Raw genomic sequence first — 16,346 nt, 5'->3', positions numbered from 1 at the left:
TTTGAATAGTTTTATTGAGGAAGATTGACAACCCTACTGTGTTTTGTATACCTAACATTGCTACTGTGTGTGACATTGCTACTGTTTGTTATATCTGGGACGTTATTGTGACTGGAACTGGGAGACCTCAACACATCGAACACAGTGAATTCCTTCACATTCACGCCGGGTTGAAGTAAATGTTTCATCATATTGGAAGTGCTTCCTCCGTTGCTCAAAATGTTTGCACTGTAGGTCTTACATTTCAATGTGTCATTAACATGTTTTGTGAAGCTAAGCCAAACTTTTCAGCGTTTGCTGTGGTCAGCCAGGGTCCTGGATGTAAGCACTTGTGTCTCTTCTCAGTTCTCACGTGCTTGCTTTGTAGACGTACTTCGAGAAATTACGTGACATTATGCCCGCCATCCGCATAGCAGGTGCTGGCAGATAAGTGCAACTTTCATGGACTGTAAAATACATGACTGAAATGCAAACGTTAGGAACCGAAGCAGAATCGAAATGCATGTGTCTTTTAGAATCCACGGTTTATGGAAATTTGGAACCAGTTCTTGTTACCCAACCTAAGTTCTGAGTAGCACTTCAAATCAGAAGCATCAGCATCAATCATCTCATGCTTCTCATGAAATAATCCCATGGCCATAATCCTAGCCTGTTAGCTGTCATCATCGTCACTTGGGCAAGCACAACATATTTTTCATAAACCTAATGGCCTTTTAACTGGACATGTAATGCTGCTTGTGTATCAACATCCCGCTACGTCTTGTAGCACTGGGGCTTTGAGGCTGTCTAGAAGATTCCCTGCACACCTGCCAATACATTCTGGATTGATCTGTCCTGCCCCCACATGTGCCATCGGATCCTACATCTGCCTATGAAATGGCTCGGCAAACACACGCGCACACACACAAACAAACACACTGTAACATGTGGAACCAGCATCTGGCTTGCTTGGGACTTGGCTGTGCTCAGCTTTCAGAACAATTTAAATGGATAATCAGGCTGCTGATGTGAAGAAAGTGGATTGTGCATCTCTTAATCTGAGATCAGAGCCCCTCTAAGCTGTTCTCGGTGCAGAATTAGGCAGGCTTTATGTGAAGTGACACCAGGCAGGGTGCAGTGCTGCAGTGCTATAACAGTGGGTTACTTTCTGGGCTATGGGACAGACAGACCAGTGAGACAGACAGGCACTAGTCAGAGAGACCTTCCCTGCACTGACAGTAGACAGGGTACCCTCCCTTGATACCCTAGACAAGCCAAAGCTAACTTTATGTGTACATGTTTCCCCCCCTGAAGATGTTAATTTATATCATCACTGACAACTAGAGAGGAGGCAACTGCTGTCTTTGATAGAGATCTTCTTCCCCTCCTCTCAATCCTCTCCTTCCTCTCTTCAGTGGTGTTCTCTCCTTTCCATCTCTACTTTCCTCATTCCCTCCCCCATCTCTACCTTTCTCATTCTCTCACTGCCTTTCTTACTGTGTTTACCTCCAAACTAGCAAAACCGAAAAACCCTCAATTCCCGCCCTCCAAGGGGATCTGTGTTTGTCTTAAAGGTCACCATAATATTTGCTCTATTTTACTATAGAACCCACCTATACAAGGTGAGTTCTATAGTATGAACTCACCTATACAAGGGTTGGTTGTCTTGTTCCTCCTCCAGGTTGCCTCTATAATTCAGGCCACAATGCATCAGCCTACAGGGCAACGTCCCCATCCAGCTTGATTAACTGTCTTGGTTTAACTGTCTTCCACACAAATACCAAAAGGAAACTATATTGCATTGCTAGTCGTAACCAAGTGAAAAGGTCAGAGAGTAACACAACTGGAAGTGATGGTGGTGGCCTACAGTTCTCCTTTAAGTTCAGTCCCTCCAGGATCTATAGATTTTTGTGATAGCTAAGGACCAAAATGCTTTATTTTACTCCAAGAAAAATCCATTGACAAATTAAAAACTTTGAATTTATGTAATAAACGCTGTGATTGGTTGAAATTGCTACACTTCCTGTCGTACTGCAACACATTCGTAATAATAATTAATTGATTTGACTTTGATTTAAGTGGTTTTCCATTGTATTAACAATTACTAATTCCTATTCGGGATCATTATTTCTGCTTTGCGATGGATAGACTTCAAGCCTATAAGCAGCTATTACAGAAGTCTTTTCGGGTATGTACTGGCTTTACTTACAGAGTCTGAGTGATTAGGGGCTTTTTGCTCAAGGTTGTTTAGGTTGGTTGGACAATGCTTTTTGACTGCAATTTTCAAAAATAGTTCCCAGATTTTCAATTGTATTGTGTTCAAGGCTTCTAATGGGCCACTGTAGAGCATTCAGCATTTTGATCTTGAGCCACTCCAATATTGCTTTGGCCTTGTGCTTGTGATCATTGTTCTGCTCAATCACTAGACACTAATTGCTGACCTCTTCCAATCTGAAATTGAGAGAGTCAGTGAGGGAGAGCGCAAAGCAAGCACCCATTTGTTATAGCCAATAAAATGACCATGGCGTTTTCAGTTGAGTTTACATGAAATAAGATGGCTGTCGTAGAGTGGAACACAGTACATGGCATCAGTTTAAAGGTGTGTAATTTATCCTGCTCTCTGTAACCCAGACCCTAGAGCTCTGATGAACATGCAGTGGCTCCTTCAGAAAAGAGAACTGATTGAACAGCTGTGAAACAAGTGGCATCAGAAAGTTCAACGGTGGTCTGAAAAGTGAAACTCTATTAGCTGCCTCTGGAATTCATCAGTGCTTGTCAAGACAGCTGCCCTGAGTAGGCAATGAATTAGTTTCAAGTGTCAGTATGCTAAAGCAAGCAAGATGAACATTAATACACTCTAATCAAGGACTAGGCTGGCATATACCCACTTTTGCTACATTTGTGTGTTTTTTTCTTTGCATTTGAGAGAGAGAGATAAAGAGAGGTTGACTGACTTCTGTTCTGCCTCTCCTCAGCTTGTCCTGGTAAAAATGTGCATTACGAAAACACTATGCTAAAGCTAACAGAAATATGTTTTTGAACTTTTATATAGAGGCTGGTCACTGTGTGTCACTATTTTAATATATTGGTCTTTGACAGAGTGGCTACAGGAATGTGCAAATAACAACCATACCAGTGGTAGGTGAGCACAGCAGTCGTTACCATCTCCAAGAAGCCAGATAAGCAAATTAAGTGTGACCAAAAGCTTTAATTTTGCAGGCAGAGGGATTAGAATGTTTGATGGGCAGCAAGGGGAACAAAGAGAAACACTTCTGGCCAAGCGTAATAATCTCTGGAAATGTTGTTTACACCAATCTCTTCTCTGTGACGTGTACTCTCTCTGCACTTCAAGCCCCACATCTTCCATCCCTGAGATTAAGAGGCTTTTATCAAGAAAACTCTCTTTGCTCTCATGATTGCAGCTTGATATTTTTGGGTCTTCCAACTATTGTTGCATACATTTCCTCTCTTCCCTTTGGTCAGTGCACAGGTTTAAACACATTACATTTGCAGTTAGAGGCAGCTATAGTTTGTTCCATACCATAACATCAATCCCTGAAAGGAAGTCTTTATCGTATATGAAACAAACAATTTTTGTCAATAGTTGTAGCGGCACTGTATGTAATGTATGTTTTTCTGGTTTCAGACACTCTGGGCCACTATTGAATATCTGTATAGTATAGTATAAATTATAATAATGGATGAAAAAAGTAATTCATAGTTTTCACATACAGATTTTGACAACATGTTTAAAAACAATTCAGCCTTTTGTGGAATTTCAAAATCTCGATGTGGTCCTTGATCCGAAAAGTATCAGTGAAATTCTTTTTTTGTTTAACTCATACCCAAAATAATGTTGTTCTTGCATGCTTTATACATATTTGTGACCATAGCATAGATTGGAGAAATCAAACCTCATAAAGAATTATTTGTGAAGGTGAACAAATTCAGTAGGTATGTCATTCAAATCTTGTAACAGTGGGCTGATAAGCTTCAGTAGCTATTCACTGATCCAATTAATCCTTTTTTATTTTTTTTACACAGTGGTAATAGTATATATGTTTTTACAGTAAACATAAACTACATTAATTAGTGAACACAAACCCAATGATTTGATCGTGTTTCCGCCTTCCTCTCCAGACATTTCACACCCCCAGCCTGGGAGACGAGGAGTTTGAGATCCCTCCAATCACCCCTCCTCCAGAGACAGAGTCTGGCCTGGGCCTAGCAGATGTGGAATCCCCCTTCCCGGGACACTCAGACCATCCACCCCAGCACAGGGGACCCTACACTCCCCAGTTCCCCCCTCAGAGCTTGGAGCTGCCCTCCATCACCATCTCACGCAACATCATGGACCAGGAGAGGCTCACCGGCATTAACAGCCTGCCAGTGGTGAGTGGACTGGAACAGTTAGGGAAGAGGCTTTAAATAGGGAGGTTAAACATAGGAAAAGAATACAGGATGCTGTTGGTTTATGCACTTCTTCAATATTTGTAGGGTGGGGCCTAGGCTTCATGGCTATGAATAGTATACCTGTCTATGTTAAAATACCGATGGCAGTGTTGTAGTGCTTGAGCCCAGGGCATAGACTTGAGTCAGACTCAAGTCCGAATTTTTAGAACTTACGACTCAACTTGGACTCAAGCATTAGTGACTTGGACTCACCTTCTTTTTTTACCACTGGTAACTCAGACTTAAACTTGGGTTTGCTTGAAGATCATTTTTACTTTGAGAGGGTAGGATATATAGGAGATATAATACTTGAGGCACAAGATGCCCAGGGTTTCCCAAAAGCACTAAGATGATCGTAAGATGCACGTAAGTGCCTCGTTATTTTATCAGTGCGTTTCCCGAAAGCATCGTTACTTAAGTGGCACGTTACATTGCTCGTTAACTAACGGGCACTTCACTCTTTTTGTGAAATACCACCTCCCTCAACATGAGAGGAGTAATTGCAACAAGTTAATATCAAGGCAATAGAACGAATAAAACGTATCAAAACTATTTTGATTTAGACACATTTATTTAGACAAATTAGGTAATAAGTGTTTGACTGGATGTAAATGTAACTGAATGCAATTTGTCAACTGAGGATAAAGAAAAACTTACGTAAAACGAGAAATAGGCTAATTAAGAAAAAGTGTTCAAAAGTAACTGTTCATGAGTCTGAAACCCCGCATTGTACTGGTACTATTATTTGATGGATAGGTGCTGGTGCTTCTTCCTTATCAAGAAGAACATTGAAGAACATGCCAAAATGGATGTTTTTTCTTGCGTTCCATTTGTATTCCAAAATATTAGAATCGATTTTTCTCACTATGCTTAATATTTCCAGTTAACCAATCATGTGTTGATTGCTATGTTACTTATATTCTATATAGCTACAGGAGGAATTGATAATTGGATGTCAGGTGATCGAATTCCAGAGATATGATTTTGATTGGCTGAAGTCCACCCCTATTGGTTGCAAATAACAGTTTTGTCCACCATAAATTTCTCTACTTCCTTAAGTTTTAGATTTTCTTATTGATGCCTAAGTAGTAGTTGAATACTGCGGCAGCAATATTAAATGCTTCTGATAAGTAAGCGAGCTATATCGAAATGCAATAGGCTATATTTCAAAACTTATTCACGGCATAATTCCATTCCAAGCCCCAAAGATGGCCTAATTCTATTCCAAACGGCCGTAACGTGGCACTTATGATGTACTTTATAAAGAGCGACCTACGTGGTGGTTTGGGAAACAGGCGTAGGTCTGTCGTATCAGAGTCCCACTTAAGGCTATGTGTTTCGTTAAACCATCGTAAGTGCTACGTTATTGGGAAACCGGGCCCAGAGCAGTTCTGATTTGCAGTGGGAAATTTGCTCCAGGTGGCCTAGATCAGCTCCTGCTCTGATCACAAACCTCCCACTAGAAAATGTCTTTCTTCCCCATAGCTAACCAGTACAAGCACTCTAGTTAGCTACCCTTTGCATGTTAATGAAAAACTCTTGACCATTAATTGCTGGTACTTGGACTAAAGATATGGTACAGGAATGATATGAACGCATGGAAATCCAGATACATCGGTAGTGACGCACATCCGTAGTGTAGGGGACTAATCTGAGGAATACATTTTTGGTGAGTACCGAATGCACATACTAGGGTACAAGATGTTGTCATATAAACAGGTCAGGAGATCACATTTGGTTGTATTACAGTATGATCTGAGTACCAGGAGTATACCTTTAGACTTTGTATTAGGACATAAAATAAACTTCACTGCAGTCAGCACACACCTCCAGTTGTCACCGCATCTCATACAGCATCTGGCTCTGGTTTTCAAGTTGGAGCTGGAATATTATAAAAAATGCTTAAGAATGGTTGCATCAGTCTGTAAAGACTGCTTCCAATTTGGTGTCATAAAGCAAAAATAATGTGTACAATATTGCTGTTCTTGTAAAAAGAATAGATGTTAATGGAACATATTTTCTCCCCTCCAGTGGGTGATGAAAGTAGCTGTTCAAAAAGTGCCAATGTTTCATGGATTCATATATTATTTAGGTTGGCCCCAGAAACCCTGGCCTGTAAATGCTGATGCATATTTCTGTTCCATCCAGTCCTCTCCACTGTCACATGATGTGTTCCCAGGCTGTTATCCCTGCTGTCATGTTCTGAATGCACTCAGCTGACAGCCATGGCTTTGTTTGAGTCCAGAATCCCAGGTTGTGTGTTTGGTTAAATAACATGATGGTACTAGAATTAGCCTTGCAATGCTAGTACTTAGGCAGGGATTCACTGAAACCCACTAATGCAATGTTTGTGCGATGTCTTTACAATTTCAGTTCTTTGCCCACACACTTCTAACTGTGAATATTGTAAACATACCTGTGAGTGTATTCTTTGTAGTAGTTGTAGGTTTTTATACTCAAGACTAGTCTGTGAGTTAATTTGACCATGGGAAAAAGGTCTACTGCGATGTAAGTACTGCAATGTGGGAATAATTGAATTGAGCCTTTATAAAGGCAGTAAATGATTGGATCACCAGCTTCGCCTTACCTTCCATTCATTTGATTGAGAGAATGTGCAAGGGTTCCAGAACCCAGCCATCACCTTTATGAATTGTATTCAATATTTAATTAAATAAACTTGAATGTAAATGCATTGAGGAGGAAACAGGATATGGCACTACTACAGAAATGTGAGATTAATTTAGTGAAGCAAAACTTCACATTTGTAAAAGATTTTGTCACAAAATATATAATTACATTAAAACAGTTCATTATAATTTTAGGCATATTATCCATATACAAATGCCCACTTTCACCCACACCAATATGATGAAATGTAGATGATATTATTGAATATTTACATCCCAGTATTTGCTAGCATTTTAAAACTGCATAGCCCCTTTTCCTCTGTTCCATGCTGCTGGCATGTAAAATAATTGCAGCTTTTAAAATATCTGTGCCACATAAGTGAGCCCCGGAAGGCTTTTGCCTACAGAATTTTCATTTCATGGTCAGTTAAGCTTTCTACATCTGGAGAAGAAATGGAACCTTGATACAATTGCAGTCCTGAATGTTCTCATGACTGGGTAGAGGATTAGATTTGATTCTCAAACATTATTCCTCTTTTAACACCATTTGCATGGCTCATGTCTCTGATTGTGAAAAGGCTAGTATTAAAACTACATGGAGAGAATGTGAGGTTTCTGCTCCTTTGCCTTGTGGCATTGTCACTTGCACACTGCTGCACACTGCTTGGCTCTTTTATCACTCATCACACATTGTACAAGCACAAAGGAAGAAAGGCTTACCGACCATGACTCCATTTTGTTCTGAAAATAGGATTGATCCACAAACGTCCTGAACACAGAGATAAATTTATACTATTGTCTTTAGTTGGACATTTTAAAGAAAGGGGTTTAGGGAATAAGTTAATATTTAAGTGTTAAAATAGTGTTATGTTTTATACATTTTAGGTGTGTTCTGTCATTGGAATTACATTGGGGGACAACATTATGTACACTGTGTATTTCCTGTCTGGGATATCTGCAAGGACTTACATTTTTCCAAAACAAACCACAATTTTCTCAGTTGTTATCTCTTAGCTCTGTGACAGTGGGTAATTTGTAATTGTGATAGCCTCTCACTACACCACAAATGAAACAAAAGCCAAACCAATGGGTTTTCAGTGTACCTGTACTATTTTCAAATCCCTGTAGTTACTCTGCCAACTGTTACACTAACTCCTTTCCCCTAATGCTCTGCATATGTCTTGCAAATTGGCCACAGATGCTTTGCTGTTCTACAAAGAGAAAAACATTTCTCTGGGCTGCAGATAGTCAGAAACGGCTGGCAGAAAGCAAGGCCCCAAATTTGAAGTCATTATTTATTTAATCTGCTCTCCTATCAAGCTTCTGACTCTCATTTTTGTCTCACAGCATGTGTTCTCCTGATTTGTGATTTGGTCTCTCTCAGTAGTGCCAAATACTTTTGGAGGTAGAGCTGCCAGAAATGCTTTATTCAGAGATCCCTTCATTCTCTCTCTCTCTCTCTCTCTCTCATGCACTGCTTAGGACTTATGGTTCCATTTCTGAAAACTTCCCTATCTTCCCTTTCTTTGTACCAAACTTGTAAGAAAAAGCAGCACTGTTGGATGGATATCTATAAAAAGGTCTCTTCTAGTTGTCATATCAACTAGAAGAGGCCATTATGGGGTTAGAAATAGCCCAAATGTCCCGCCTGAATATAAATGAATAGGAGTAAAATGACAGCCTATTTCTTTTTCTTGAATTGTCGCCCAAAGTTGATTCAGAGAAGCATGTATATTGAATTTACATAAATACATACTGACTATTGGCTAATGTGTAGTCTGTAGGCATTTGATATGCATCATTTGAGCTACATTTCCCCTCCAAATTACTTATTGCACACACAATATTTGTATTTTAGACTAGTACACTACATTTACAGATGTTGTGCTATATAGCCAACATCCAGCTAAACAAGTCATGCATTTGGGTCTCACTGGGCAGTTTTCTGCTGATTGTGATAAATTGTACCCTGATAGTGTATAGATTGTCTATAAATGTGTTACACTAGATTTTGTGCAGCCAGAAACCAGAAATATGAGTTTTGTTGCAGAAACTGTTTTTTATTATTACGTTTCATGCCACTTTCTCTTATCTCCCATCCAAGCTGAGTAGCAGTGAAATCAGTACATCAATTTTAGAGGTTCTTTCTATTTTTTCCCCTCTGTCCTGTTTTGTTTTGTTTTTGTTTCTTTCAGCTAGACAGCTGTTGTGACATATTGGGTAGGTCAGAATTGAAAGATATTCATGCAGGCATGCAATACTTGTAATAAAGTCTTGACCTGACCTGTATGATTGATTGTGTGATTTCGTTTTCTTAGACAGCCAGCACTTGAGACTAGATGATATCAAGTAAATACCCATAGTGCCAGTGCATATGGAAAAAGAGTCCATATGTGTTGAAAGGGTTTTGGGGGGCATTAGTTGTGAGGAGAAAGAGAGGGGGCCAGGTAAATGTGGCATGGAAGCAAAGAAGGAAGAAATAGCTAAGGCTATTTTTTCAAAATGGGGTGGGGCCACTCTGGTTTACATATGGCTCCCACCCACTGAGACCAGATCAAATGAGCCAATGACATGTCTTACTGTGGAGCACCCCGTCACAGGGGCAATAAGCTTATCAGAGTAGCTCCACCCTCATATTTAAATAAATAGCCACCATATTTTGTTGACAGGAATTGGACTATTGTCGTGTATATCCTAAGATAGTTATGAATGACCAGACATTGTTCAAACCACACGAGAAGCAATTTTATTTCGAGGTAATAATGTATTGCTCCCAAGGTTTTTATTTTTTAATTTAATGGAAAGATCCTCTGTTAATGAATGTGGGAAAATGTTTTATTTTGTGTGGTTTAGGCCTATCATTTGTTCTTTGTTTAGATATTTTGTTTTGTATATTTTCTACAATTTTAAAAACTTGATTGATTTCCTTATGATTTGTAAGGAGACTCTCAGTCTTTAAATGCTCTTACGGTCCAATACATATAATATATAATATTTAAAATATAATATTTATATATGGGTATGTATGTATACATATATGTATAAGTATATAATCTTCATGCTATTATAGCCTTTACCAGCATTCTAAATTCCATTTTTCTCATTTGGATTAAGCACCAAAGTTTTGTGACCAGGTAGCTGAAAATGGAGAGGTAAAAAATAAAATAATGTAGCCTACCCCGTTTAAAAGCACATGTAGTAAAGGATGTGCAGAGGACTGATAAACTATCTTTAATAGGACTGACCTTTCATGCTGGTGAAAGTTACTGGGAGGTTCATTCTTATAATTACCATATAGATGATTTTACTCCTCTCCTGCAATGGAACATTTCCAAGAGCCTCTGTCGTTGATTGAATGGAAATTGAACTTGTTAACATTCTTTTCAGCCTGTTACGGCTCACACAGTGCTACTGGTAATAAATTCCCCACATCCCCAAATTCTGATTCCAATATCTTCAAAAACAGACCCAAGGCTCTTTTCATTGATATCACTGCTGTTGAGATTTTTATCACCGGTACTTCTGAATGATTAATATTGCATTTTCAGTCCAGCTGCTTTGTTTATTAGTCTGTGTTGTAGAAGGGCTCAGACATTTATTTTTATTTTTTTATTGCATCTATTACGGTTGTTGGAATGCTTTGATGCAGGAGAGAAGGTAGGATGTGTAGGCAAAGCCAACAACCATCTATCAAACAAGCCAATATGCTTGTGACGGCTTGACAGGTACACATGCCTTTCTGTGTATCATTTTGCTTCTGGCTCCTTGAACTTTCGTTTTTTTTTCTAAAGGCATGAGAGACTCCATCTCAGTATTTCCATCACAAAGCCTTATTGATCGGAGAGTAGATCGCAAAGACTCAGGGTCTACTTCTGTTTGACACACACATCCATGTATGCAAACACAAACACATATAGACACATGAACACTAGTTGTACGCAGCCTGAACAGGGAGAGACGAGGGAGGGGCTGGCTGGTCACATCTGGCCACTTGAGATAAGGATGTGTTCACAGATTTTAGATGACTATCTATCTATCTATTTAGATGTCTTCTGTGACTGCTGAAAATCTCTGTGTCCCAAAGGCACCCTTTTCTCTATACTATGGGGCCTTACAATCACAGCCACTCTAGCTGAAAATGCTATGTATTTTCTTGATCAGACTAGCATTAGCTAGGCTTGTTTTAGTAGCATGGATAACAGAGATTTGTATATTAGGCCTAAAATAGAATTCTTCTACTGAATATGTCCTTACTGTTTATGTAAATAGTTTTTAAGCTGTAAATAAATGTATTTATTTATTGCCTTTCCGCAATAAGTTATTTGATGTATTATTTGGTTTGTACACTGCAAACCCAATTATGAAATGGCTGGCTATCACTAAGCCAGTAAACACAATTTGAAAGACAAATTATCTTTGAATAAGGCAAGCTTGTAGATAAGGCAGAAATACAGTGTAGAACTTGTTAATGTTGGAAATTACTATTGTAGCTGGAAATGGCAAATTTGTAATAGAATATCTACATATGTTGTCAGAGGTCCGTTATTAGCAACCATCAAGGCTCTGTTCCAATGGCACGTTGCATTTGCTAATCCAAGTTTGTCATTTTAAAAATGCAAATTGATAATTAGAAAACCCTTTTGTTAGCACTGCTAACTGACTATGAAAAATAAAATATGTTAGCACAACTAGAAAACTATCCTTCTTTAGGCTAGTTGAGTATCTGGAGCATCAGCAATTGTGGGTTCGATTACATGCTCAAAATGTCCAGAAACAAAGAGCTCTGTTCTGAAATTCATCAGTCTATTCTTGTTCTGAGAAATGAAGGCTATTCCATGAGAAAAATTGACAAGAATCTGAAGATCTTGTACAAGGCTGTGTACTATTCCCTTCACAGAACAGCGCAAAGTGGCTCTAACCAGAATAGAAGGAGGAGTGGGACCCCTGTGCACAACTGAGCAAGAGGACAAATACATTAGATTGTCTAGTTAGAGAAACGGACACCTCAGAGGTCCTCAACTGGCAGCTTCCTTGAATAGTACCCGCAAAACACCAGTCTCAACATCAACAGTGAAGAGGCAACCCCGAGATGCTGGCCTTCTAGTCAGAGTTGCAAAGAGAGAGCCATATCTCAGATTGGACAATAAAATGAAAATATTAAATCACTGTATTTATATATTACTACTGTCAATCACTGTATTTCCTATTCATATTACTATATTTCCTATTCAAACTGATTTAATGTATGTTTCCATGGAAAACAAAAACATTTCAACCCCAAAACCTTTAAATGGCCTGCCTTGTAGATTATTTTATGATAAGTTGTAGTCATGGCATATGCGAAAGATGTGAGTGTACATTCAATATGTTTATGTTCTGAGAATTTGTTTATATATTGTTTTGAATTCAGGGTTTATCAATGAAGCCAGGTATGTCAGTTTATGGTCTTGGTGGTTGGGAGAGATTGAGTTTGTGTTGCTGTTGAATACCAGATGAATGTTGCTCAGATAAACACACACACACGCACCAAACAAATCACCTTTTTGTTGTGTTTGGTTATTTTTCACTATTCCCTGTCAGCACTGCTGCTAGCCTGATCAATCTTTGCTCTCAGAGATTGGCAGGCCCTGCAAGTCTATCCTCAGTGCAATCAGTGCTAATGCTTTTACTACCTTTACCTCTCTACTTCTGAAGACACTCACGTCCTATTTGGAAAATATACTGCATTAGAAAAATGAAATGTTATGTAATACCTAAGATTGTACCAAGAAGGGTAGGTTTATAATGCAGTATTGTTTTTGGGGTATAGAAAGATCAGAGCAGGGTTTCCATCAGGAAAATGAGACTGGGGAGATTTTAATTTATTGAGCTTTTTAGAAATGTATTGGACCCATAACCATTGGGTGCAAGCCATTAGGGCATCCACCTATGCTGTTCAGTAAGACAGAAATCATCTTTATATTATTGTAATTCTTAAACTCCCCTTGCAATCTTTTGAATCACAATTCAGCCTGTTAATTTTCAGCATACCATCAGCTGCTTCAGTATAAGTGTAAAGGCTGTCAACAAGCACACACAAACCTAGTGAATGCGAAAGCTTTGGATTCTGAAGCTAAGATATGAAACATCATTATCTTTCACATTTGCCGTGCGTATGGTTATTGTGTTCATCATAACACAAAAAGAATATACTGACAATGAAAGAGAAAAAACTATTATAGATCATGTATAACACTGATGGAAGTTTGATGTAGTGTCAAGATGATCTGATGTAAGGTGCTTGTTGTCCAAAACAACGTTTCTTAACCAATATAACCAATATAGCCAATATTACCAGTACAGGTGTTTCAATACATTGTTTATCCCAACTTTTAATGACTTGAGAACACAACAACAAGAGAACGCTTCAATTTGGTCAGTATTGCTTCCTCAGCATCTCATCCTAATAACGAAAACTGAGGGACAGCTGTAAGTGGAAAAACAAGCTCTTGGAACCCTTTATTAAAACTTAGAAATATGATTGAGTGAAAGACCTATTTTGAAACACGACTATCTACTTGACATTCTTTCTGAGTGTTTAATAGTTGTGGCGGTTGATGCCATTGTTTTTACTGGTGCTGCCAAGGCATCGTCTACATGTGAAACTTGCCTGCAGAATCTCTAAACACATTGGGAGAGGTATCTTTTATGCCTTCATCCTCCAGACAGAAGAAGGATATAACCTTCAAAGTGTCAGCCTTCACAGAAATGTATAGCAATTTTATTTGTTGCATAGGCATTAAATCCAAAGTGTCTTAGAGGTAGTCAATGTGCATACAAATCATGCCTTTTTTCTCCTGGCATTTGAGGTTGTGTAGTCTAACCATCTCAAGGGTACTGACTCGGTTCGTTATACCCCAAGGACTGGGCAGTCAAAGCTGTACCACAGATTTCCATACAATAGAGGGTTGTGAACCGTATCAATTGAGCTGTGAAGCCATCCATTACTGACAGATCAAGCTGGCGACTCAGGTTTCAAGATAATTAATCATGGTTGAAAACGGGAGAAGCTTAAGACCCAGGGCCATGTCTCATGTGATGTAATGCATTGCGGTCGAGTGCCAATTTGCTCTATGCTCTGGTCCTGGATCTGTTGCTGCTGTATAGCCAACACCAATGTGGTTGTCATGCTGAAAACATCGCTATATGGCAAAAACAGATCTGGGACCAGGCTACTGACACATTATAGCCTCTTTAGACTCTTTAGTCATATTTACTGAATTTTCCCTTTCTTACTCCTCTGGTTCAGAACATGCAGGGCCACCTCCGCCAGTACCCCCCCAACCCTGCCATGGTCATGAGATCCATCATCAGTATGAACAACCCCAATGGTATGATGTCCCGGAACCAGCTGACCACCATCAATCAGTCCCAGCTCAGTGCCCAACTGGGTCTGAACATGACAGGTCCCAACATTGCCCACACTTCACCCTCACCGCCGGCCAGCAAGTCAGCTACGCCATCTCCTTCCAGCTCCATTAACGAGGACGACCAAGACCAAGACAGTAGGGTTAGTGACAAAATGTTTATTGACAGGCCAACAATAAAAATGTATTGTAAAAAAGACAACTACAATTCTTCTTACTATAATGCAAAATAGACACGTTTGAATACCATGATTGGTTTATATTCATACATTTGTTGAAGGTGTTTTTTTTGGAAAATGTAGTAATCAGCGTTAATGAACTTTTCTCATGGCAATCCTCTTGTAAAAGGTAATGGCAGGAGAGAAGCGTCCAGCCCCAGATGCTGGAAAGAAGCCCAAGACCCCCAAGAAGAAGAAGAAGAAGGACCCAAACGAGCCTCAGAAGCCTGTATCAGCCTATGCCCTGTTCTTCAGAGACACACAGGCTGCCATTAAGGGTCAAAACCCTAACGCCACCTTCGGTGAGGTATCCAAGATAGTGGCCTCCATGTGGGATGGTCTGGGAGAGGAGCAGAAGCAGGTAACAGCACCACTATCTGCTTAGGCACTATGGCCTACACACCTATGTTTTTATCTGGTTCAAAAACAGGCTTTTTTGGTGGGCGTGGTAAGGGGCATGGTAGGGAGCGTGGTTTGGGGAGTTTTGCCATCACCCCACAGAATTAATTTTTTTTAGAGGCCTCTCCCTATCTGATGAAATTCATGAAATTCTGAAGCTTTTCCCATGGAGCTGAGAACAACAGCAAACATTGCTCACTTAGAATTTTACAAGTAGCATTCCTATGTATTTATTCTTGGAACAAGATGTTCTGACTGTTCTGAATAGCCCATCAGCAAAATAACATGTCACAGTGTTTTGGATATTTCACAGATATCATTTACGTTAAGTCCTTTAGAAGATGCTCCTATCTAGATCAACTTGTTGATGAATAGATGGATGAGTTGATTTCAAGCATAACCCAATTTGTAATTGAAATATGCTGATCAAAACAGCTGTAATTAATTTTGAAAGAAATTATGAACATACTTTTGATCAGTTGATATTCATTAAAAAGCAAGCTGTTTCAGAACCCACCCTGTGCTTTTTTTCTTCCCGGATGGAGTCTTTTTTTTATTTGTAAAGGTGGGATTTAAACCCATTTGACACATTTCTTATAATGCAGGCCAAAAAAGGTTTAGGCTTGCCATTTAAAGGTTTATGTCTGCATTCAAACTTTTAGAGTATGTGTTGATATAGAATCAGTTTACCATTCTAGCTCATAATGGAATCTAGTGTAAAAACCTGGAAACCTAGCAGATCCCAGGTGAGCACTCCTATTATGAGACACTTCTTTATTGTTGCACCTTTACTTTACATCTGATCAACAAGCAAATGCATGATGATTAGCAGTAATTGCTCCAGTGGGATGCATAAAGTAAGGTACTATAACTTCTCCCAATCTTTCCCTGATCAATACTTAGAGAGCTAGAGTAATAAACTGCATGATTATTGAGTAGAAAGTACAGGATATGGGTAAAAAGGTGGGCAATCGATAATAATAATAATAATAAATTATATTTGTATTGCACTTTACATTTTATCTCAAAGTGCTACAGAGCATATAAAAATACAAAAGAAATCAAGGGCCATAAATTTTATAAAAGGCTTTTTTTTTAAAGATACATTTTTAGGTCTCTTTTAAAAACAGCTGTAGTCTGAGGGGCCCTCAGGTGGTCAGGGAGGGCGTTCCACAGCCTCGGAGCGGCAGATGAAAAAGCCCTGTAAATGAAGTAAAGTAGAACACTTTTAAGCTCTTACTGTAAGTATCAAGGATAGTCGGTTT

The 16,346-nt window shown here is 39.1% G+C and overlaps 1 protein-coding gene across 1 annotated transcript in view; it reads left to right on the top strand.

Moving 5' to 3' along the window:
* tox3 (TOX high mobility group box family member 3) overlaps positions 1-16,346 on the top strand; it is a 71,010-nt gene that overhangs the window by 52,079 nt on the left and 2,585 nt on the right. Inside the window, exons 3-5 of the mRNA XM_010892652.4 lie at positions 4,120-4,371; positions 14,347-14,607; positions 14,813-15,043. Of these exons, the coding sequence (XP_010890954.1) occupies positions 4,120-4,371; positions 14,347-14,607; positions 14,813-15,043 (744 nt within the window). The remainder of the gene's footprint in view (positions 1-4,119; positions 4,372-14,346; positions 14,608-14,812; positions 15,044-16,346) is intronic.

Source organism: Esox lucius, chromosome 2 (assembly GCF_011004845.1).
Source record: "Esox lucius isolate fEsoLuc1 chromosome 2, fEsoLuc1.pri, whole genome shotgun sequence".
Classification (NCBI taxonomy): Eukaryota; Metazoa; Chordata; class Actinopteri; order Esociformes; family Esocidae; genus Esox; species Esox lucius.
The sequence above is the reverse complement of the archived record's forward strand: the minus strand, read 5'-3'. Positions and strand labels throughout refer to the sequence as shown.